The 23,430-nt window shown below is 45.8% G+C and overlaps 1 protein-coding gene across 2 annotated transcripts in view; it reads left to right on the top strand.

Moving 5' to 3' along the window:
- The window catches only part of MTMR14 (myotubularin related protein 14), a 181,743-nt gene that overhangs the window by 74,177 nt on the left and 84,136 nt on the right, over window positions 1-23,430 (top strand). For both annotated transcript variants that reach the window (XM_086939383.1, XM_086939382.1), the window contains exons 12-14: window positions 7,236-7,312; window positions 7,724-7,760; window positions 11,961-12,031. In XM_086939383.1, the coding sequence (XP_086795509.1) occupies window positions 7,236-7,312; window positions 7,724-7,760; window positions 11,961-12,031 (185 nt within the window). The remainder of the gene's footprint in view (window positions 1-7,235; window positions 7,313-7,723; window positions 7,761-11,960; window positions 12,032-23,430) is intronic.

Here is a 23,430-nt window from a genome sequence, read left to right as displayed (position 1 = left end):
CACGTCGTGTGAAGGCAGTCTCACTGAGCTCGGTTCATTACTTTTCTTTTTCTCTTTCAAGATCCTGTATTTTAGGATGTCTTCCTCTAAGAAATCTTTATTCAGGCCTTGTGACTCTTGTGGTAAGCTCCGGCTTTTCAAAGAAGATCCCCACAAGAAGTACATTTACTGCCTGTACCCGGACCATCAGGTGAAGGACTGAAAGATATGTAGGACCTTTCCTCAGGGACAGGGAGGGCCGCTTGCTTTTGTAGCTACAAAAGCTCAAGGATCAAGATAATCCTGTTTCTGAGGTAGGCAGTATTGGCTCCGGGTCTACTTCAGCTTCTAGGAAGAGAGCTGCTGAAGAGGTGTGATCTTCTCCTGGGGCCAAGATTTGGAAGAAGCAACAATCTTCTAAGGGGTATGAGAAGCCTTCTACTTCGAAGGCTACTCCCCCTGGTAAGGGCAAACTATTGCCATCCACACCCCGAGAAGAGCGTCCAAACAAAAATTTACCTCAAAAATCAACTTCTGAGAAGACTTTACCTCAGAAGAAGACCCTGTCGCCGTCGACGATTCCTTAGTTGATGAAGATTTCTGTAGACGCAACCTCTACGTCTACGGTAACTTTCTCTTCGCCTAAACCAGAGATGATAATGTCGACCGCGTCTTCATCGATGTTGGTATATGTCTCAGTCAAGCCTATCTCGTCGACGAGAGAATCTTCATCTGCTATAGTCAGCGCCCCGTCGATGGCCAAACTTAAGAAGATTCAGTCGACGACAGCTTCATCGTCGACGCCACCGTCGATGGTTGCTCCATTGTCGACGACTATCCCGTTGTCGACTAGCTCGCCGACGACACCTACACCGTCGACGAAGGCTCCATCGTCGGCGAAGACTTCATCGTCGATGAAGACTCCGTCGTCGTCAACAACCTTCCTCGTCGGCGAAGACAACTTAATCGTCGACGACTACCTTATCATCGTCCGGATCCAAGCCCCTGTCGACAAGCCATTCGATGGTGCCTCGGTCGATGCCGCAACTGTCTACATGTACCACCATGCAGGTTGGGTCACCTTCTACAGCTTTTACATCAACAGCGAAGCCTTCCTTGCTTCAAAGACGCAGTTCTGGACTAGAACCTTTACCTCCATTACACCTGCCACCTCAAACAGTACCATTACAGGTCCCTGACAAGTTGCTGGACTCTGGGGATAGTGAGGAAGATTCTGACTTGGATGAAAGGTTTGGAACAGCAACAAGTCCTTCGGAATTGCACATCAAGTACCAAGAAGAGGACGATCAAGATGGCCAACATTTGCCTGAGCATATAACATCACCCCTTACTAGTGTCCCCACAGCTCAGATGCCGATAGCATTGCTAACAAATCTACAGCACATGCTGAATGACTATTACAGGCGTTTTCCACCTTCTGAGTCAGCGGACTCGGTACCTCCTACTCCTGTGGTGCAAACGTCCATGTCTGATTTCAGGTCTCAAAGGCCTCCTCTGCCTGTAGCTTCCCATCAACCTGAAGAACACCAATCTTCTGACGAAGGTGAAGTGGATGACAGATCCTTGTTGTCCGAGTGGGATGATTATCAGGTCCAATCACCTTCTCCTTCACCTCCGTTTACCGCAGATTACCTCCAGTGGATGTTGGAGGATTCCATCTTCTTATGGAAAGAGCTACACAACGTTTCCATATTCAAATGGAGACTACACAACAGGAATGCTTCCTTTATGATTTCAAGGACCAGCCAAGGAAGCCGACTAAGTCAATACCAATTATTGATTTCATCTGGAAAGAGGGAATTAAGGTGGTCAACTCCTGCATCTATCCCTCCAGTACTGCAGAGAATAGATAAAAAATATAGATCTCCTGAAAAATACTCCGTTTGTCTTATAGGACACCCGAAGTTCGATTTCAGTGATCATACAAGCTGCACAGAAGCGATCCAGAAATCCTTCCTCCCCAATCGCAGCCCCACCGGATAGAGACGGCAGGCGTCTGGATGCTATTGGGAAGCGTTTGTCTACAATGGCAGCAACTACAGTCCGGGCTGCCAACTTTTTAGCCATTCTGGGCAAATACAACCGGCAAATGTGGTCTGACATCTCGCCATATATCAACATGCTTCCAGAACCTTCCAAGGCAGAAGCTCTGAAAATACTGCAGGAGGGTGAGAGAATATCGGCTGAGATTATTGACTCTGCAGTTGATGTGGCTTCGACTGGATTCAGACAGTTAGCAGGGCTGCTGTCCTGCGCAGGCAAGGCTGGCTAAAAGCGACTTTGTTCCACCAGGAGGTGCAAGCTAAGGTATTGGACATGCCTTTCGATGGGGATTTTTGTTTGGCCCGCTGGTAGAGGAAGCCTTGCAGACAATCAAAAAAGACATGGAAACAGCCAGGTCCCTTGGCACCTTACAATTTCGGAAGCCACCCTTCCGGGGTGCAAGAGGACGTGGATCGTCCACTACTAGAGGAGGTTATAATCAGCAATCTTCCTACAGACAAGGGAATCCACGTTACCAATCCCAACGTTTCCAGTCTTACGGCCAGCGCAACACAAATTATTCCCAAAACAAAAGAGCCTGCCTACTGCGGAAAGGATGCAAATAGAAGACAATGAGTTTCATCACCTGCCACTGCCGCATTCCCACATAAAAATTGGAGGAAGAATCTCAAAATTCTACTCAAAATGGTCCTCAATAACGTCGGACAGGTGGGTCCTGGACAATGTGGCCAAGGGCCATGCTCTTGAATTCGAAGTTTCCTCCAAATGTTCCCCCAAAGGGCCCACCTCCACCTCCAGCTCATCTCAAAGAGTTGTTTTCCCAGATCAATCTGATGTAAAAAAAAAAGAGCGATCGAAAAAGTCCCTCCGGTTCAGAGAGGAACAGGATTCTATTCCAGATTCTTTCTAATAAAGAAGAAATCTGGGGAATGGCGTCCAATTCTGGATCTTCGTGCCCTCAACAAGTACTTGAAAAAGCTAACGTTTTGGATGCTATCGCTCCAAGAAATACTGCTGCATCTTTCGGCAGGAGAGTAAATGGCCACCTTGGACCGTCAAGATGCATATGTCCACATTCCCATTTTACCCCGTCACAGAAAGTTCCTGCTTTTCAGAGTGGCTGGCAGGGATTTTCAATTCAAGGTCCTCCCCTTTGGGCTGCGTTCAGCGCCCGGGGTATTTACGAAAGTCCTGGCTCCAGTAGCAGCACACCTCCGGCTGGAGGGAATACAAATATTTCCCTACTTGGACGATTGCCTTATCAAGGCGAGTTCTTGCGCAAACACAGACAACCATGTCCAGCGGTGTCTGTCTCTCTCTTCCAGTCACTGGGTCTCTCCATCAATTTTATCAAGTCACAGCTAGAAGCATCCCAAAGACCAGCTTTCTTGGGAGCATACTTGAACACACAACTGGTCTGAGCTTTCGTATCGGACGAGAGACCAGAAAGGATACAAGACATGGCTCAGATTTTACTATCAAGAAAGTCAGTTTCAGTCCTACAGTTCAAGTCTTTTCTGGGGATGATTTCTTCTTGCATTCCTTTGATACCGAATTGCCACCTCAGGATGAGGCCTCTTCAGGAAGAACTCAACCTGCAATGGCTGCAGGTCTCCGGCTCATTCGAAGGTCTCATCCGAATCACCCCTCGCATCTGAGGAACTCTTCTCTGGTGGATTCAGGAGAGAAATTTACAACATGGTTGCGCGTTCCTTCAAGACGCACCAAACTTCACAATCACCACAGACTCATCCCTCGAGGGTTGGGGAGCACATCTTCAAGGGTTGCCGGTCAGCGGGAGATGGAGCCCTCACCAGAAGGTCTGGCACATCAATCTATTGGAGCTAAGCCATCTTCCTAGCCCCCAAGTCCTTTCGCGCAATCCTTCAAGGGGCCACGGCATTGGCTTGCACAGACAATACTACAAGCATGCATTATTTGAACAAGCAGGGAGGAACCCAGTCGGTTCGTCTCGCTCAAGAAGCCCAGGAAATATGGTCATGGGCAATACGACACAGAATCCATCTTTTGTCTGTCCATGTACCGGGAACTGCAAACGCTCTTGCGGACACCCTCAGCAGGTCAACGGTGTCCACCCACGAATGGGAACTTCATCAACCCACGGTGGATCGGATTTTTCAACAGTGGGATCATCCAGATCTAGACCTCTTTGCGACCAAGAAGAACAGCAAATGCCTGTTCTTTGCAAGCTGGCATCCCCACAAGGACTCAGGGAAATGCGTTTTCGATCAACTTGTCTCAAATATATGCTTACGCCTTTCCTCCGATACCGTTGGTTCCCAGAGTTCTCCGGAAGATGAAGAAAGAACCGTGTCGCCTGATTCTCATCGCCCCCAGGTGGCCTCGCCAATACTGGTTCACCGAGCTCCTTCTCCTATCGGAGTGCGAACCGATTCAGTTGCGACCAATACCGAATCTCCTCTCCATTCAGGATGGTCAGATTTACCACCCGGACCCGGCTTTTCTGAAATTAGAAGCTTGGCGCCTGAGTACCTTGAATTTGCCCATCTGACTATCTCTGCAGATTGTAAGGAGGTACTAGCCAAAGCAAGAGCACCTGCTACGATAAAGGCATACAGACTTAAATGGAAAAGATTCTGTATCTGGTGTCACTCAGCTGCAATTAATCCTTTTCAAGGAAGGCCGGATCAGATATTGCCTTTTTTCTTACTCCTGGCAAGATCAGGTTTATCTCACGCAACACTAAAGGTTTTCCTAGCAGCCATTTAAAGGTATCGTCAGGATGGGTCCACTTCTCTTTCTTTACTCTTCAAGAATAATACAGCAGTTCTTTAAAGGACTTTTCAGAATATTTCCTCCGGTAGGTCATCCTCCTCCATCATGGCATCTCAACATAGTGTTAGCGCAGCTCATGTGCCACCCTTTTAAACCAAATCACAGAGTGGATTTAAAAAGTTTTACATGGAAAGTGTCTCTTTTGTTAGCTTTGACTTCATCTAGAAGAGTCCGTGATGTCCAGGCTTTCACTGTCCATCCACCTGTCTTACAGTTCACGTCTAATTCAGTAGTGCTCCGCATGAACCCAAAATTTATGCCTAAGTTGCCTTCGGACTTTCACCTTAACGAGCCAGTCATCTTAAGAACATTTTTTCCTAACCCGCAATCCCCTGCGGAAAGGGCATTTCATACACTTGACATCAAGAGGTGTTTAAAGTTTTATTTGCAAAGGACCTCTGCAATACGCAAATCCGATCAATTGTTGCTTATGGAAAAATTCGACAAGGACCTGCAGTGTCTAAACAAACAATAGCTAGATGGATCTCTGCAGCTATTGACTTTTGCCATATACAAGCAGGAAGACCTTTACAAGCAACTCCAAGAGCACACTCTACAAGAGCTGTGTCTTCCTCGACTGCTCTTTTTGCTGGGGTTCCTCTGCAGAAGATCTGCAGGGCAGCAACCTGGTCCAGCAGGCATACTTTCACCAAGCACTATTCTTTGGATGCAGCCAGTGAAACTGATGCTTCAGTGGCTCAAGCAGTTCTGCGGAATCTTTTCAGATAAGGTGAACCTCTGTTTCCCACCTCCTCTTATTGCTTTCCAGACGCCTATTCATGCTTATTATTATGTACATTCTCATGTGACTGCACATTTCATGCTTTTCGAAATAAGACATTTTATTATGATTGTGTTTATCATATGTACAGACTTATGCTACAAATAGCATCTTCCAAGCATGTGTATATATACTGCTATCTACTTTGATTCAGGCATGTGAATCTATGAAAGATACCCCAATACTGGAGAAGAACAATAGTTACTTACCTGTAATCTGTGGTTCTACACTATTGGTGTATTTCATAGATTCACATGCAACCTCCCCACCTACCCTCAGGGGCTCATAGGCTAGATTGATTTACCATCACTTTCTAGCCATTGATACTCGAAATTGTAAAATGTATATAGTGAGTAATGCTCCTTGTGATGAACTTTTGAAAATCTTTTAAAATATTTGTCTTGTTTTTAATCTAATTTATTTGATTGTAACCCATGGTTTTTATGAATGATGGTTGGCCAATACCAATATTAATAATCTGTTAATTGAGAGACGAAGTGATGAATTGTGGATTATACTAGCTGCCAAAGATTATATTGTTGTCAAGGAAGGGTAATTTTAAAAAAAACTTTTCCTCTTTTTCTTTTCTTTTTTTCTTTCTTTTAAATTGTAAAAATGTTCTTGGGAAATGTTCAAGGTTGTAAATGTCTTTTATGATTGAAAAAAATCGAAATAAAGACTTTTTGATTTGATTTGATTTACCATCACTCCTGTGCGAGAAAATCTCAGAGCCTGAGCCTCTGGGGAGAACTTTCTGGTGGGTGCTGTCGCCTGATTGGCTGCAGTTTGGGCTATACAAAATGACTAGGAAAGTCATGAGTGTGTACGTTTTTTTTTTCTCCTGTAACTTGGGCTACTTTACTTCCTGGCTGGTTATTACCAGGTTTTTTCTATGTTATTATGGCATATTATTGCTTTTTTATGTACCGTGGGACTCAGACAACGGGGAATGATTCAGGCATGTGAATCTATGAAAGACACCAATACTGGAGAACCACAGAATACAGGTAAGTAACTATTGTTCATCCTTTGTCATAGCCTAGTCTATCCTTCAATGTATCTGAGCGTAGTTTGTACTGGAATGAGGTAAAACACTTGCATGTGTGTTCTCCTCCTATGATTCAGACTGTGGGTTACTTTGTCTGCCTCTTGTGCAATGAAGCAGCAACCCTAATCCAACCTTCTCTATAAGAACTTTTCCGCCAGTTTTGTTCCTACAGCAAAAACAAAAAATAGCTGAAAAACTGAAATCAACATACCTTTTTAATGAATAAAGCGTTCTGTGAGTTTGAGCTAGTATCATGATGGCTTCAAATGAGTTCTTGGAGCATGACCTTGTTTCTGATGGAATACCTTCTAGTTTGGATGTACATAAAGCTGGCTTCTGGGAAGGTTCCCTCTTGATGTCCCTCGCAGGGCCTGTCTACGAGCATTTTTCGGTAGATCCATTTTCTTCCATGTCTCCTGACATTAACAGGGGTGCTGTCTTTGGTCTCTTTCCCATTTTGAAAAACTCATTCTGAAATTGTATGGAGCTGTTTTGATGTAATGGACTGCCAGTACTTGGACCTCTCCTTCTCTCTTCTGCAAAAAACCCTACAAAAAAACAACTGGCTCATTTTCTGTTCTGCAGGATGGGATGGTCCACGCGTCCTTGGAGCCTGCTGAGATTCTTTACCTGACGGTGGCCTATGACTGGTTTCTCTTCGGGTATGTGCTGCACTAGGCTACTTTGGGGACCGTTAGTAGGGTAAAGGGTATGGAGGAATACCCCTTAACATATGTCTGGCTGTTTCACTGAAGTCATCCAGGGAGTCCAAGTTTGCATTGGGGCCCCAGTCTGTCTTCAGGTGGTGATGCAGGAGCTTGGCTGAGGCTGCAACAGAGTAAAGGTGTGCGTGTGTTCACTTTATTTTACAGGATATTTTATAAATAAAAAAGTTGTGTACATTGCTGGCTCTTTCAAACACAAGAAACAATTGGGGTTGGGGTTAAGCAGTAGAGGAAAGGAACACATAAGTTAAAGAAACTAATGTGGAATGACCCCTTTTGAGAGTCTTCCTCGTCATGAGGCCGAAATAGCCTATTCTGGATATATAACATTATTTTCTTACCTTGCAGACACATGCTTTGCGATAGACTTGTCAAAGGTGAAGAGGTAAGTTGTATTCTCTGACATTAAGCTTCAAAGTAATTGTTGTAATTGTGATTTGAATCCCTTCTATGAAAACTACTGTCTTCCACCAGGTTCTCATCTTTATGCAGTGGTAAATTACCTTATTCCCTTCACTAGATGAGCTCTTTATCTGTGCATAACTATAACTTGCTGAAGTCGGCACTCTGCCTAGTCTTTAATTGTATCCAATTACATCCATGTGCTAAGCATGGATCTGAGCCTTGCCAAGCAAATATTTTTCTTGAACTATTCAATTTGTTTTTTTTCTTCAGAATCTAAATGCAACAGTTTTGATGAAGTTAAATACTTAATATTTCCTTTGATTATCTACATGTTTGTGCGTTATCACTCGTACGATATACATTACAGTGTTATATATTTCATCTAGTATGGAACTGCTGGGGTGTAAGATATAAAAATTGCTCTTCTATAGCTCACTCCGCAGCCGAGGGTGCTGGCACATTGCTTTCATATAGTGCAATCTTCAGTTAAAGATGCTGGCCTAATGCAGGATGCCAATTTGAAAAGATTAGTATTGGGTTTTAATTTCAAAATGATTGTGGACATTTACAAACACAAATCTGAGTTGAGGGAGTTTAGACCAGAGTTCTAGGTTGGTGCCCAAATCCCAACTTTTGTGTATTAGTAGTTTTTATTAATTCTGACATGTGGCGACTAACTCTTTACAGTAGACTCCTGCGGGAGCCAGTAGATTTCACCTTGTTTTGAAAATAAGAGGTTGACATTTTGAATGTCGTCCACAGTTTCAAACATTCCAATATTTTCTTGACTTGGTGATTGTCATTGCAGCAGCTTACCACAAGGGTTCTAAATGAATAACTAGGTAAGCTACAATAAAAAAAAATCTTAGTTGTTGCTTCTCTAACTAGTACTGCAGGGGTTCCTGTTCGACTGCTCTTTCCCTTCAGGATTGTGTATGTGATGTCTTTCACAGCAACCCAGCTCCGGTTCTCTTCCCCTTTGCTCATGAAATGCAAAAAAGAATCTTTGAATTGGTCATTGTTTGAGGTGCGATATCAGAGAAAAGGGAAGTAAAATCTTTGGTCTATTGTTGTACACTAACAAACCTTTACTTGGTTTACTAGCATTCCACTGCTAGCTAACATTACTTTCCTCCCTCCTGTCCTCTATCACCTGTTGCAGTGGCTTTACCTCCATTGTCCGACCATTTTTCTGTATTGCTTTTCCATTCCATTCTTAAACTACATTTTATTAGTTTAACTACTAAATTCAAAAATAAGAGAGGGGTCCAATCACTAAATTCTCCAGCCAGAGTCTTCTATTGCTTTCCTTGAGCCCCTTATCACAGGTCCCATAAGGTCTCCCAGAGTGGTTTTTCTCTTTCGTTCAGCCACGACGTGGCTAGTGCCTTCTCCTGTTGCCTCCTCAGGACACTTCACTGCCCCGTCTTTGACCTGGTCACAGCCAGGTGGGGGTAGAGGCTCACTCTCCAGTACTAAGTCACCAGGACCCAATCTGCACAGCCTGCCCGGACTCGGGCTGGGTCTCTTCTCTCTTGGTCTTCTTCTCAGTCTGCCCTGTAATCCCTGGTTTGTGTGGCCCTGCCCCCTCAACATGAGGCTGCGTACTTTCCTGCCCCTTGCACCCTGGGTCTGATCCTGTAACCTTTTTCTGGTGCCTGGGTGGCAGTGTTTTTCTATCCGGGGAGGGAGGGCGGGTGTGTCCCCTTTCATTCAATCCGGGCTTGACTATTCAGTCTATATAACCCCCCCCCCTCCCCCAGCCTATCCAGGGCCCGCCTCACTGTCGTCCAAGTCGACAACCTGCAATTTTGGGTAAGGTTCGCCTCCTGTAGTATGGCACTCACTGGGGCCTCTGCTCGGCCCACGCTCATAATCGCTGCCTCTAGAGACCCGATCCGGCCTTGTGCAGCTTTGAAGCATGCTACTCTCGCCTCCATTTCTTTGCCGGCGCCTGTGTGGTCTGTCTCGTCCCCGGGTCTTTGACCGTTCCTGCCTGTTGCCGCTCTGTCTGCCCCATTCAGACCGTAGAAGTCGGGTGATTCCCCTAACCACCTTCCGAGCTTGGGTCTCCAATACCAATACGCTGGGTCCAGGGGTTGGGGGCAGGAGAAATTGCATTATGCTGGCCTCAGAGTGCCGGAGCTCAGCAATTACACTGCAGCCTCCATGCCTCCCAGACCACCCCACCCCCACTCCCCTGGCAACATTTCTAGTCCGCTGTAAAAAATATGAGAACTCAAAGAGGACAGAGAAATGTTTTAGGGAAGCGGAGGAGGGAAGAGCCTGTGGGAACATCAGAGGTGAACAGGTTTAATAGTAATGATTTTAGAATGCAAGAGAAAACCAAAGCATTTTGTTACCTATACCAGGGAGCGGCATCTCTAAACATGGCATAGGTTCAAAGGGGAACTTGCCTGCACTGCAGAACTCATTGATACGAAGTTACAGATTTGCTAGCCTATCTCCATCATTTAGTTCTTTGAGTCATTTCTTGTCTTAACACTTACTTTGGCTTTCCCCAATTCTTTACTTCCACAAGTCTAAGGACAATGCAGGCACAAGTGTCTTCTGTGCAGAACCAAGTATTGTCAGTTCAGTAAACTTATTTTCTCTGGATCTTCTCTCTGTCCGTCTGGGCCCATATTTAAAGCTCATTCTAAGAGAGGAAGTCAATCCTTTTGAAGTCAAGGCACTTTGTTTTGAACACAACTGATTTCTGTAAAACTCAGGAGTGCTCAGAACTTGAAGCATGTGCTTTTAGGAGGAAACAGTCTTTGGCTCAGCTGTTACATTGATTTCTTCAGGTGTGTGTTCTGTTTTGGCACAAAAATATTTGGGATCCCATCTTTGGTTTCCCTGCTGAATTCAAGTGGTTGTCTGGGAAAGGTCCCTACCTCACACTTTCGTCATATCACTTAATCTTAAAATGGTGAATGATGTGATAGTGTGATTCTAAATGTGCTTTTCTGATCTTTACAAGAGTGGTTAGAGCCCACCATTTGGATGTCTGACATCTGTTCCACACCTGGTGGTTTATGTCCGAGGAGTCCTCTTCTGTCTAGGTGGAGTAACCTTCTTCAGCTCTGCTTTCTAGATTGTGTTTAGTAATCGGTTGCCTACATTTTGAGTTTCTTTCTGATAAACTCATAAACTATTCAACAATTTTTCAGACTTCTCTCTTGACAAAAACTGAAAATTATGCATTTTCACTGTTGCAGAAGAATAGATTATCCTTTTTTACCCGTTTGCCATGTTTCTTATTTGGTTTGTCTTTCAACTGTAACCAGTATCAAAAAAGGTCATCTTTACTTAGTAAGTGGTGAGACCGCGTGGTCCTGAAGATCTTATTCCAACCAGTTTGTAAGTTGTGATTGCAGAATGACTCTTGAATTGGAAACCGCCTGGCTCTCTTTGCTGGCTAAAGGTTTCAGATGAATGCTGTGCCTGAAATTTCCTTTGCCTCTGCTCATTAGGAAATCTTTCTACAGACTCTATTTGTATACTTTTGAAAGGGTATAGTAAATTGTAGATCCTGCAGCCTGTGTAGGGGAAGATTGGAAAGACTCCATGAAAGTAAAAAAATCTAAAAAAGAAGTCTGGATGTGGCTGTGGAGGGTGAATGGCTTTGTTATTACCAGGAGGCATTTGCTAACAGAGGCTCAAGACAAAAACACTTCATGGGTGCCCCTAGAAATGGATCGCTATATGGGGCAGATGGAATGTGTATTGTGGAAATATGTGATCCCCCTGTCCTTCCTTCCCAAGGCGATCCAACATCACCGTAATTATAATCGCTATCCTGTTTCACTGCATTTGGAGTGCTATACTATGCAACTGTCAAGTCTTTAATTGTTCTATTGAATCGAAGTATCCATGTAAGGTTGTGACCTGAAGGTTTAATTAAAAGAATAATAATTAATTAAAAAAAAGACAAGATTGCTTGGTTCCTTTCTTTTCCGGAAAGGGTAGTATGTCACTTAATTATCCTACTTTGTTTTCAGTGCCTACTTTGTCTTTGATATCCTGTGGTCAAATCACTGAAAGGCTGCTGTTGAAGAGGGCATTTGTGAACTTAAACTATTTACATCTAAGCATATGCAGTTTTGCTACTCCTTTAGATTACTCAATCTGTCTCTCAACTGTAGTTTCAGAACATTTATTATGTTTTCTATTTTAGATTTTCTTCTTTTGCTTCAATTTTCTGAAGCACATCACATCTGAGGAGTTTGCCAGTGTGAAGAGATCGAGGTAAGAGCCCCATTTGCTGAGCGAGTTGGGTTTTGTGGTTTTATGAGGGAAGTCCTAGTATTAATAAATGTTGGTGGGCAGGCCTAACCCTTCGCTGCATGTGTAAAAATGAATCGATAGACAATGACTGCATGGTTATTGACTCGCCAGAATACCAGTGGAGCGCTAGTGACCTCACCGGCTTTAACCCAAATAACCTCCTCTTTGCTTCTTGGTGACTTTAGAAATGTCAGGGGTTCTTTCCTTCAGCTATAAAGGGAAAGTTATTCGTTCGAGGCATGTGTGGCTGTAGATACCCATGCTGTGCCTACTCCTGCCATCTACTGTTGGTCACGGATGTCTGCAAATTGTTTTTCTTTGAAGTCTTTCATCTCACGAGATAGTGTGACTCCTCTTGCTGTTATTAGGCATTGTCCTAGACACGATTGTTAGATTGATTTCTTTTCCGCTGTGTTGTTCAGACATGCGCTTCTGTGTTCCGTGTCGACACTCTATTTGGTCTATACGGATTCCTCCCCTTCATAGGTATTCTTTGATCTCGTCCCCCTTTTTCTTTTTTTCATTTGTCGATGGTTGTTACTTTGCTTAAGCGGGTTTTGTTCTTATGCCTACCGTTTCTCATTTCCACCATGCCTCAACAGTGATGGAATGGACTCCATTCAGATACTGTCCTTGCTGCCACGTGAAATACCTTAGGAGCAACCTCCATCAGGTCTGTAATTTGAGCCTCTCTCCTGATCACTAGGGCACCTGTGATGCCTGCAGTTTGTTCTGGTCCAAAAAGACTATCCCTCGATGTCTTGCAAGGGTAGTGACAACATTCAAGACCTGTTCGGTCCAGAGGACATCTTCCACAATTTGCTGCTGCAGATGAAAAAGCGCTCTCCCCGAGGATAGCAACGGTTCTGAGCTCGAAATAGGATCTTCTGCCAGCAAGTGCTGCGTCCTCTCCCCCTCAAATCTGCTCTTAAGTCGAGCAGCCTGCCTCCAAAAGGCACACTGACACCCAGGCTTTTGGACCACTATCGTCTTTGGGCCATCATCTGCTCTCACCACTTGCTCGGATGCTGTGCTGAGATCTGGCTTTGTGCTGGAGAGGCTGCTTCGGTGCTGGCTACTCCGCCGCTAACATCAAGCCGACCGTTTGCATTTACTACATCTACCTCTGCGTCGACCAGACTCTGTGCTGAAACCGAAGGCGCTCTTTGAGCTGAAACCTTTCCGATTGACCAGCAAATCTGACGCCTGTGCCAGCCCTGTTGACCACAAACTACAAAAATCTGGTCTTTCATCCCCATACATGCTGCTCAATGCCCATTCTCTGGGATGTACTGTGTGGTCCAGCTCCCGAGCAGCAGCTGTCCTTTGAGGAAGCTTTGGAAGTACCAATTTCATTGAAGCAGCACAAAAGATGGATAAGGTGACCAGCCCTTTACTCCACTTTCAACCACCTCTGCACCCTGTTCCTAAGCTTTCTCCTTCTCCCACCTGCTTTTCGAGGAAACCTCTTGATACTGCACCTCATGGGTCGCCTCTCTCTGACATGGGTGGACATGGCGAAGCGGATGATCCATATAACATTCCTCCTCGCGATTACCCACGGGACTCTTGTGATGCAGATCTACCTGGCCTGGTTGATGAGGGGGTGATGCCCTAAAACCGGTCCCAGGATGCTTGTTTCCGGTCCAGGGAGGACCTGGCTTGGCAGTTTGTTCTGGGCTGTTCCCATGAGGCACAGGGTCAAGACTGATTTGCATATGGCTGGGTTTAAATTAGGGTGGCATGATGAGCAAAAGAACAATGGATTTATCCCAGATCTATTGACTGGGGGAGAATGTTTGATTTGCTCTGAATTCCGTACATCTGTGTGTCTTTTACCTTAGTCTATGTACAGCATGTGTATCTACAGTCACACATACCTGAAACGGAAAATGTTACTTACCCTGTAAGCATCTGTTTATGGCATGCAGTGATGCAGATTCACATTCTCCCACTCGCCTATGGCTGTTTGTAATCTCATTTACTCTTATTATTTTTTCCTCTTTTGCATGGACATCTCGCCATACTTCATTTCGCCTCACATTCCATCCTCACCAGCAGAGTGGGAAAATAATCTAACAATGGAGTCGCTAACCATGTGCATTACAAGCAAGAGGAGTCTCTGCACTACCTCGTGACTCAAGACTTCTTCTAAGAAAAACAACTTGCACACATCCGGGCCCAACAGTAGATGGGGAGGAGTATGCACAGCATGTGAGAGGATGTGTCCTAATGGCTAGAGCGGTAACATCGATGCTGTGGGAAGTGCCTTCGCGTCTCTGCAGGGATGCTCAACATCCTGTGATTCTGGGCAAATCACTTAAGCTACCCGTGCCTAACAAAATTAATGTGTCTGTCCATAACGCAACTGGTACTAGTCTAAAGCGCGTTGATACCTTCAGGTTGAGTATGCGCTGTATAAAACTCCCCCAAAAAATCTGCAGCACTTTATGGCACAAACAGATGCTTACAGGGTAAGTAAAATTTTCCTTACTAGTATACTCAGCCTGCACATGACCAAAACTTCTTAAACACATCACCTATTAACCCGCATTGGCAAAACCAATAGTCCTGGGTGTCTTATAAGTGAAATTTCTTCTTCACAAATGACAGACCTACAAAAATGCTGTTTATATGCCTTAGCAGATTAAAGCCAGACTTATTGGCTTTACTAGTGCTAAAATGTTTATCTGAGGGGTCTTTAGATATTGATTTGATCCCTGTCCGAACACAGCAAATAGACTGCAGAGCCGAAGTGCAAACTATGCCGAGTGATCAGACTGTTTCTGTCAACTCAAGAAGACAAAGGCCGTGTGTGATGTGTACCAAAATAGTTTGTAGTAGCCCTTTAACTACATTACGTAACTGTGATAAACCAGCTTACTTTTTTTTCTATAATATTTCTCTTATGTCCCATCAGGTTTGCACATAACCTTGTTCAAGCCATACTTTATTGTGCAGAGAGACAAAGTGGGATCTCTGCTTGACATTGTTAAAGTCTCAGATTTTATTATTTCTTTGCACGATTATTCAAAATTGTTGTAAATCATCCAAAATGGAGAAAAATAAATCGAAAGAATGAAACCCCGAAAGACCTTGTTGAAGAATAACTATGTAGCACGTGTGCTTTTACATAAAGTATTACAATTTCATGTTTTGCTTGCAGTTCTAATTCCATAGCATGTTATCACCAAGTACTACTAGGTAATGCTGTATGTGCACTGCAGTTTACTCCAAGATTTGTAGGTTGCTGTGTTTGCCCACTGGTTGCTCAGCCCACTTTTAGGGTTTAGACCCTATCACTCCAAGCAACAAATGGTTGTCCAGTAGGCTGATCCAAATGTGAAATTATATATCTGAAAGAGACATGTTAGTGATAGATTCCTTACCTTAGAATATCCTCAGGCTTCAGACTGGATCCGGAAAGTTTTGCTTAGCAGTACCCCTAGGCGTCAGCTGGTGGTGTCCGAAGGCTCCACGTCCGTCACTGGCGTTGCAAGCGCCGATATGACGGCACGTAGACTACTTAGGCACCATTCATGCGCGCTGACGTCAGTTCTTTCTTTTTCCGCGCCAGTAAGGGCAGATCCTTATAGAGCACGTACCTAGTCCATTTTTTGACTGCTTTTTGAGACTTTTTTTCTCACCCCTTCTTTCTCCTGGTGCACGTAGGGTGCCTGGATTTAAGTCCTGTGGGGCCTGGATTTAAGTCCTGTGGGGCCTGGATTTAAGTCCTGTGGGGTCTGCCGCCGTAATATGTCAGTGGCAGACCCCCACAATGTTTGCCTCTACTGCCTGGCCTGACTCCCTGGCTTGCCGGGACTGTCTGGCCATGGCCCCGAAGGCCTTGCGGGAGCGGCGGCAGAAGTTGCTGGAGGTCTGACATTCGTCACACCGCCGCTCTAAGTCTGGGGGCCGTTCCCTGAACCGCTCGCGGGACAGTAGTCGCCGCTCCTCGAGCTCCAAGTTTCGCCCTCGGACTCTGCCTTGATCACAAGAGGATGGCAAACAGTTCAAGCAGTGAGGCCAGACCTAAAAACTGTCTCAATCTCACCATCTCACACACATTAAACCGTTCCTCCAATAAGTTTCTGCTGTCTGGAATGTTGGGAGTTGTAAACACTCATATTGATATATTGGGTCACAGTTGATTGAATACTAGACCCCACTCTGTTGAATATAAAGACAATTAGATGAGTTTTCCTTTTATTGTGGTCTTTGCACCACTGCGGTGTCTTGACTACAATAACCAGCGCACAACCCGAAGCGACCTTAAGTTGTTGCACTGAGAGGAAACTGAATATGGAGGTATAATGAGGCCAGAGGAACATATGTAGAGGTTATCTGAGCTGGGAAACTGACTGTCTGGCTTACAAATTTGAGACACTTGTGAGGATTGCAGGCCGCTCAGGCTTATAGAAGCAATGGGTGGAGGGGGGGGCAAGGAATTATAAGTAGTTTGTTGATGAGTATGTGTAGAGGAAGGGACCCTAGAAGACTGTGAAGGATAGGACATTTTGAGTTCACAGAGCCTAAAAGTTATGTTTCAGGGAATGCATCAGTCGTCCGCTTGTCTACTAGTTAAAAAGGAAGGAATGAGGCCTGACAATCTGGACTGTGGTGGAGAACACCCTTGGAGCCTCATCTGCCTGAAGTCTGTCCGTGATACCGCTACACGTCTTCTATGTTCCATCAAATGTCTTGTTCTTGATCACCAGGTAATATAAATAGGTCTTAAATGTGGTGAACAAAGCAGCAGGGGCTAGTGACTGTCTAGGTTTTTCGTTGTGGCCAACCGGAAGCGACGAAGCCATCAAATGATGGTGTCCGTCTCCATCTCTGAATTCAGATTGGTAGGCTTGCCGGTGGGCATTTCTTTTGATTTTTATCATGGATCTGATTGGCTGTGGCTATTGAAGTGATCTTCCACATGAATGATGGGTGACTAATCCGATAGGTTGCAAGGTTCTTGGGGTTTGTGTTATGCTTCATCAAAAGAGGAGTTTTCAACCTTTAGGGAAGGCACCTTAGGCATGGGATATGTGGGTGACTACTACTAATACTGAAAAAAAAAATATATATATATATATATATATATATATATATATATAACACTCAGAGATGATGGGTAACCACCAGGCCAAAACCTGACTGGTTGCAGTTACTTGTTGTTTCTTCTGGAGAGAACAACCACGCCCAGCAATTCAGAAGGAAATGATCTCTTGTGGCGCACATGGTGGGCATCTGTCATGTGAAGTGTAGTGGGCAACAATGATGGATTGATATAGTGCACAGAACGATTGGCAGTGGTTTAGATTATTTGCATGTATTCTCCTCATCCCCTGTTTGGTTTCTCCCTGTCACCATTAACTGCACTGGATTTTAAACCTTTAAATGCTAGCTCAAAGCAGTGGAATAGAAGCATCCATCAGAACTTGTAACTGTAGATTCCTAACCTTGTGAATTTCATCCCGGCTTCAGGCTGGATCAGAAAACTCAAAAACAGTGCTCCTGCATGCTGGTTGGTGACACTATACGACTCCACGTCAACACTGGGGGTGGGGGGGGGAATCTCAATCCTTTTTCCAGTGTGCAAGGGACAGGTCCTCCTATAAAATGACCGGGTTTTACCCTTGTAAAGACTGTTGCAAACAAATGTCTATAATAAAAGCAAACCAAACAACCTGCCTAGTTGGAGTGTAAGCGTAATATCTCGCCACAATTTTAAAGTGCTTGAAAGTCACTATAGAGCAGAATAGTTTAACACATACAAAAAAGACATCTCAGATAATTTTACATAAATGGATAAACTTCATTTTTTTATTCAGAATATTAAATATTTCATACAGAACATTCAAAGTAAGCATAAAACTTAAATATAGCAATGCCCCTTAGGATCAAACACAATTGCAGAGCTACCAAGGATGCACACACTCCCTGGACAGATCTAAAGATCCCCCCCAAAGACAATCAAACCGCATACATAGCATTCAAACTACACATATTACTCCTCCGTAAAGCATACATCAAAACCCAATAACATCTGAAAAAACGATTTAAATGATCACAAGGGCCCAACATCAAGACCCCTTATCCTTTACAATTATATTCAATTATCAATTAAACATAGATGATGTAGATTTCGTATTACATAATGGATCGCTAGATTCCAAAAGGGTTAGATTGGTCCAATATTCTAGTCCTTGTATTCCAATCCAAGGTGAGCACTGATGCCCGTTTCGGTGGATACCCAGATTTTAGTCACACCTTCAGGGTGCAAATTAAATTAAGACAACTAAGGAAAGGAGGTAAGGAGTGAAGGTGAATCCCTGAGCGAAGTCAAATGCAGAACAATTCCAAAGTATAACTACATATAACTCAAGCCACACCTTGTGGCCAAAAGAATACTACAAAATAAAGAGAATCCCCTTAACAAGGTCCATTACAACTCAACAATAGCAACAATAGTCAGAAAATGACTGGCCATACAAGAGAGAAGGGAGAATCCCCCTTTTCGCGAAGGGTAGCAGGATGACTAAAGAGCTCCACAAAGTTCGATAATTCTAATGGGTAGCCTCACATACTGCTATATGCTGGAACTAGCAGCCCGTCCCGACCTTGTTCGGGAGCATTCAGGCTTCCCCTACCCCCGCCTGCCCCGACATTGCCCAGCAGCCCGTGCCCCCGCCCGCCCCGTCCCTCGCCTGCCCCGATCCCTGGCTGCCCCAGTGTAAGGTGCGTTCACCTGTCTTCGTGGTGGATCTTGTGAACTTTCCTCAGCCAATCCCCGTCACCCGCCTGCCCCGACATTGTCCCCGGAGGCTTACCAGATCCGCCGCTCCTCAGTTTACCGCTCCTCGCCTCTCTGCTCCTCACCGCGGCCCGACACCCGCCTGCCCCGACATTGTCCCCGGAGGTTTACCTGATCCGCCGCTCCTCAGTTTACCGCTCCTCGCCTGTTTGCTCCTCATCGCCTGTCCGCCGCCGCTCCTCCCTCGCGCCATGTCCGCCTCTCCGCTGCTCCCACCGCCGCTGGCCTCACATCACCGCTCCTCCTCCGCGCCATGTCCCCGCTCCTCGGACGCCTCTCCTCCCGGTGGTGACGTGAGCACGCACGTCGCGGCCGGCGCTACTTTGGGTGGGGACTACTTTTTAAAAAAATATAAATATTGTAAATAACGTTTTATTTCGACATTTATATAGCCTATAACCATCTACACACCCTGACGATTTCAACGGTGTATCGGGTGTGTAGATTGGCACAGTGGTTCCCGAGTTTACCCGCCTCAAAGCCTGAAAGTTCATACTTTATTATAGTAGTATAGATAGATGCGTTCCAGTATCGGTCCACGGCCTGATGTAAAGACTGTTGCAAATATGTCTGACCAATCCAGATATTGTGTGCCTCTGGTGTATGGGTTCCTCGTACAACTCCAAGGACTCGTGCACCCAGATTAATCCAAAAGGCATTGGAGAACGAAAAGCGAAGCTATGTGGCAAACTCCAGAGGGCTACCTGCCGGTCCCCCACCAAGTCGAGAGTGCAGACTCTCCCGAAGTTGTTCCCTCTGCAGATCTTCCTGTTGGAAGTCTTCTGGTAAGGCCAAGAAGAAACCTGAGCAGTCCAAGTGGAGTTGCCCTTCCCTCCACTCTTGCTCTCCAAAGCAGGCTCAAGGGAGTCATTGTGCCTCCAGGGCTCGCTTAAGTTCCACCAAGGAGCTGATTTAATTCTAGGTCCTGATGCACCCAAAGTTCCTGGGTCCATTAATGATGTTGCAGTAGGTCAAACCCTTGAGGCCATACCTCACATCCTTGCCATGCTTCTGGCTCTTTATGCTTTTGGGCACCGAGTATTCTCTGGGGTGTCCAGTCGAGTTAACACCAGCAGGCTTGCCCTCAGAGGCATCTATGCCCCTTGAACCTACTTGGTGTTATGTACCGGTGTCCCTATTAGTTTTGGGCTCTGAGCCAGAATGTCGACACCAGCTTCAAAGGAGGCAACATTTGGTATTTGACCTTAAGATATATTAGTCTTGACCTTGTCCGCTTCCTTTATCTTTACTTCGACCTCGTCCGAGTCCATACCTGGATGTGCCGTCATCTGTCTCGAATCCATCAGCCTTAAATATTATTCCCCTTACATGTAACCGTGTGCAGACTCCACCAGCTTTTTGGCCCAGACTCCGACAAGAGCCAGCCATATGGAGATGAAAGTGATGGGGATCTGGAAGAGTTTGCCTCACCCTGTTACGACTGGTATATGGACTTGGAGGATGGCAACATATCCTTCGCTGCTGTAATTAGGATGGCTGCAGAGGTCCTCCACCTCCCCACTGCGTAGGTAAATACTAATCTGCTAACTGAGTTCTTGCAGCCTATCTAGGGACCGCCTGAACCTCTTTCTCATGAACAAAACCCTCACTTATGCACTGGCGGGTACTTGAGCTGATCCAGGTTTGAGTTCTCCGACAATCCTCAAGTCACCTGTTGCCATAGGTGACCTGGATTTCCTGATTTGGCACCTAACAAAGGAGAGCTTGGTTGTACAGGTGTCCGCCAGTAAAGTAAATCCTAACGTCTTACAAATCAATTCTCCTGACAGTCAAAACTGCTGGATACCTCTAGCAATCAAATATTCTCCCCAGTTAGTCTTGCATTACAACCCACTCCATTTGGGACATGATTGGTTAGATCCCAGAAGACTTGCCTGCCTCCTTAGCCCAAGCAATCAGGATAGTTGGACTGCGATCAGATTTGTCCTCCATTTTGGCCTTCACACCACTAATTATTTAGTGAGAGCAAAGGGAACAAGTGTGGTGCTCTGCCAGCATGCATGGATGAGGTTCACACACTTCTCTGGGGAAATGTAGGCACCCTTAATAAAAATGCTTTTCAACTGCTCCTACCCGGTTTGGGAAAAGGCAGACTTGGCTCTAGAGTGTTTAAGGAGAGCCGAGCCACGGCATGCTGTTTGGGATTTTCAGCTCCAGTCAGGCAGTCTGTGCAAAAATGTTTTTTTTTTCGGGGGTTATGCCACGGTCTTGGCATATACAATGCTTGGCTCTGCAGCCCATGCATAAGGCCTCCCTGCCCTTTTGAGGTCTGGGCGGTGGCCCCAACAGACCACTACCTGGCCAGTAGGGTAAGCACTGATCCCAGTCCTTCGCCCGCAACCTCAAAACTTCTTTTGTGCATCCTTCCAAGTACACAGCCATCCAGTAGGATGCAGGATGAGCGTCTGTCTGCAAGAGTGGCAACATCTTGTCGGCTAGATAGGATTCTGCAGATTGGCTAACAGGGTTACACCTTGGTGGTCCTTTTTTTTTTTTTTTTTTTTTTTTTTTTTTTTTTTTTACCTACCACGTACATCGGACAACTTCTCAGAGAACCAAATGTCCCTTTTATGCCAGGAAGATCCGGTTCTGTTGACTAAAGGAGCCATAAATAGTAGGTACTAGGAAGACACCCCACGGTCTGAAGCTTACAACAGCACCTTCACCCACACTCCATGCTAATACCACCTCATCCTATATAACAATGGTATCAACCTAATCCAAGCGTCTTACATCAATCTAGTTCAGTTAACCACTATCTTCATGTTACTCAAAAATGCGGCTTCAGCGAAATCCATTGACACCCACACTTTTGCTACCATCTCTCAGGACATGTCGAGTCCGCCTCCCTCCTCTTCAGGATGGCCCTCATTCCAGCTAAATCACTCCTCGCCACTAGATCATCAAAGAGTGGCCCTGTCCCCAACCAGGAAGACCCTCTCTCCATCTAATCCACTCCTTCCCTCTAGATCTTCACAGATCGGTTTTGTCCCTTGTTGACCTGCCCCAACAAGCTAGACCTTCGACTCAGAGGACGAGAGTCTCCTTGAACTTACTAGGCACACACCCAGCCAGTCCGGTCCGATCTGTTCCTCGACCGGAGAGAACCCAGTGTGACGGACTAACACTACCTCCACTGTCTGATTTCTCCACCCCGCCTCCCCCTTCTGTCCCTCAGCCTTCTCCCTACGACTCATGCTAGACTGGATCCCGGACAAACGTCCACCACTGACCATGCTCGATCATTACCACCCTCTCCGGTTCGGTCTGTACCTAACCCCCAGCTCATTGTTCACACCCCCCTTGCTAATGCTCCAACCTCCCCAGTAAAAGGACATGGAACTCCGCCAGTCCCAAACGATCAACTTCCTCCACAGGAACAATTCACCACCTCTGAGGAACCCACAGTCCTACACCAACACCCCCCTTCCCTACTTGCTTTCCCATATCCCCAGGCCTAAAATCTCTTCAATGGTTGCCTTATGAAGCACATATTCAGTTAAAGATTGTCGTTCTGGCACAAAAAACGCTTACCTTCAATACTCCCAAGTACCTGGCTCAAAAACGGGAGCTCTCTTGTGGTGTAAGAGCCTCAAGAAGCGCCAAGACTTTCCTTCTGAAACCACTCATCTTCAGGAAAAAGAGAACGTGTCACAGAGCCTTTTCTGGCGCTGCCCCAAAACTATGGAATTCTCTTCCACCGGAAGTACGCCAAATCTCTTCAACTACGGCATTCAAATTGGAAGCCAAAAAATTCTTTATGAATACATTCTTACCCTAATTGGGCTAGGCACACCTGCGTAGAGTGCGTTGCCGTAGTCCAGTCTACTGCCGATGAGGGCCTGGGTGACCATCTTTCTAGTTTTGGTGGGGATCCACTTGAAGATCCTGCAAAGGGTGTAGAAGCAGGAGGAGGAGACGACTGCGTTTATCTGCTTTGTCATGGAGAGTGTGGCGTCGAGGATGACCACTAGGTTGCGTGCGTGGTCGGTGTGGGGTGTGGGGGGTGGGGGTGGGTTGTTCCTAGTGCAGTTAGCCACCAGGAGTCGTCCCAGGCCGAGGGGGTGGATCGAGGATGAGGACCTCCCCCTTGTCTGAGTTCAGCTTCAGTCGGCTGTTCCTCATCCAGTCGGCGACGGCCTTCATGCCTTCGTGGAGGTTGGTTTTGGCAGTGTGGGGGTCCTTGGTGAGGTAGAGGATCAGTTTGGTGTTGTTGGCGTCTGAGATGATGTTGAGGTCGTGCTGTCTGGCGACGTTGGCAAGCGGTGCCATGTAGACGTTGAACAGCATTGGGCTGAGGGATGAGCCTTTGGGTACGCCGCAGATGATCTTGGTGGCTTCGGAGCTGAAGTTGGGGAGGAGGACACTCTGGGTTCTCCCGGAGAGGAAGGAGTTGGTCCAGTTCAGTGTCTTCTCTTGGATTCCAGCGTCGTGGAGGCGTGCTCTTAGTGTGCGGTGGCAGACTGTGTCGAAAGCGGCTGACAGGTCCAGGAGGATGAGGGCCGCGGTTTCTCTATTGTCGAGCAGG

This window comes from Lissotriton vulgaris, chromosome 9, assembly GCF_964263255.1.
Source record: "Lissotriton vulgaris chromosome 9, aLisVul1.2, whole genome shotgun sequence".
Classification (NCBI taxonomy): Eukaryota; Metazoa; Chordata; class Amphibia; order Caudata; family Salamandridae; genus Lissotriton; species Lissotriton vulgaris.
The sequence above is the reverse complement of the archived record's forward strand: the minus strand, read 5'-3'. Positions and strand labels throughout refer to the sequence as shown.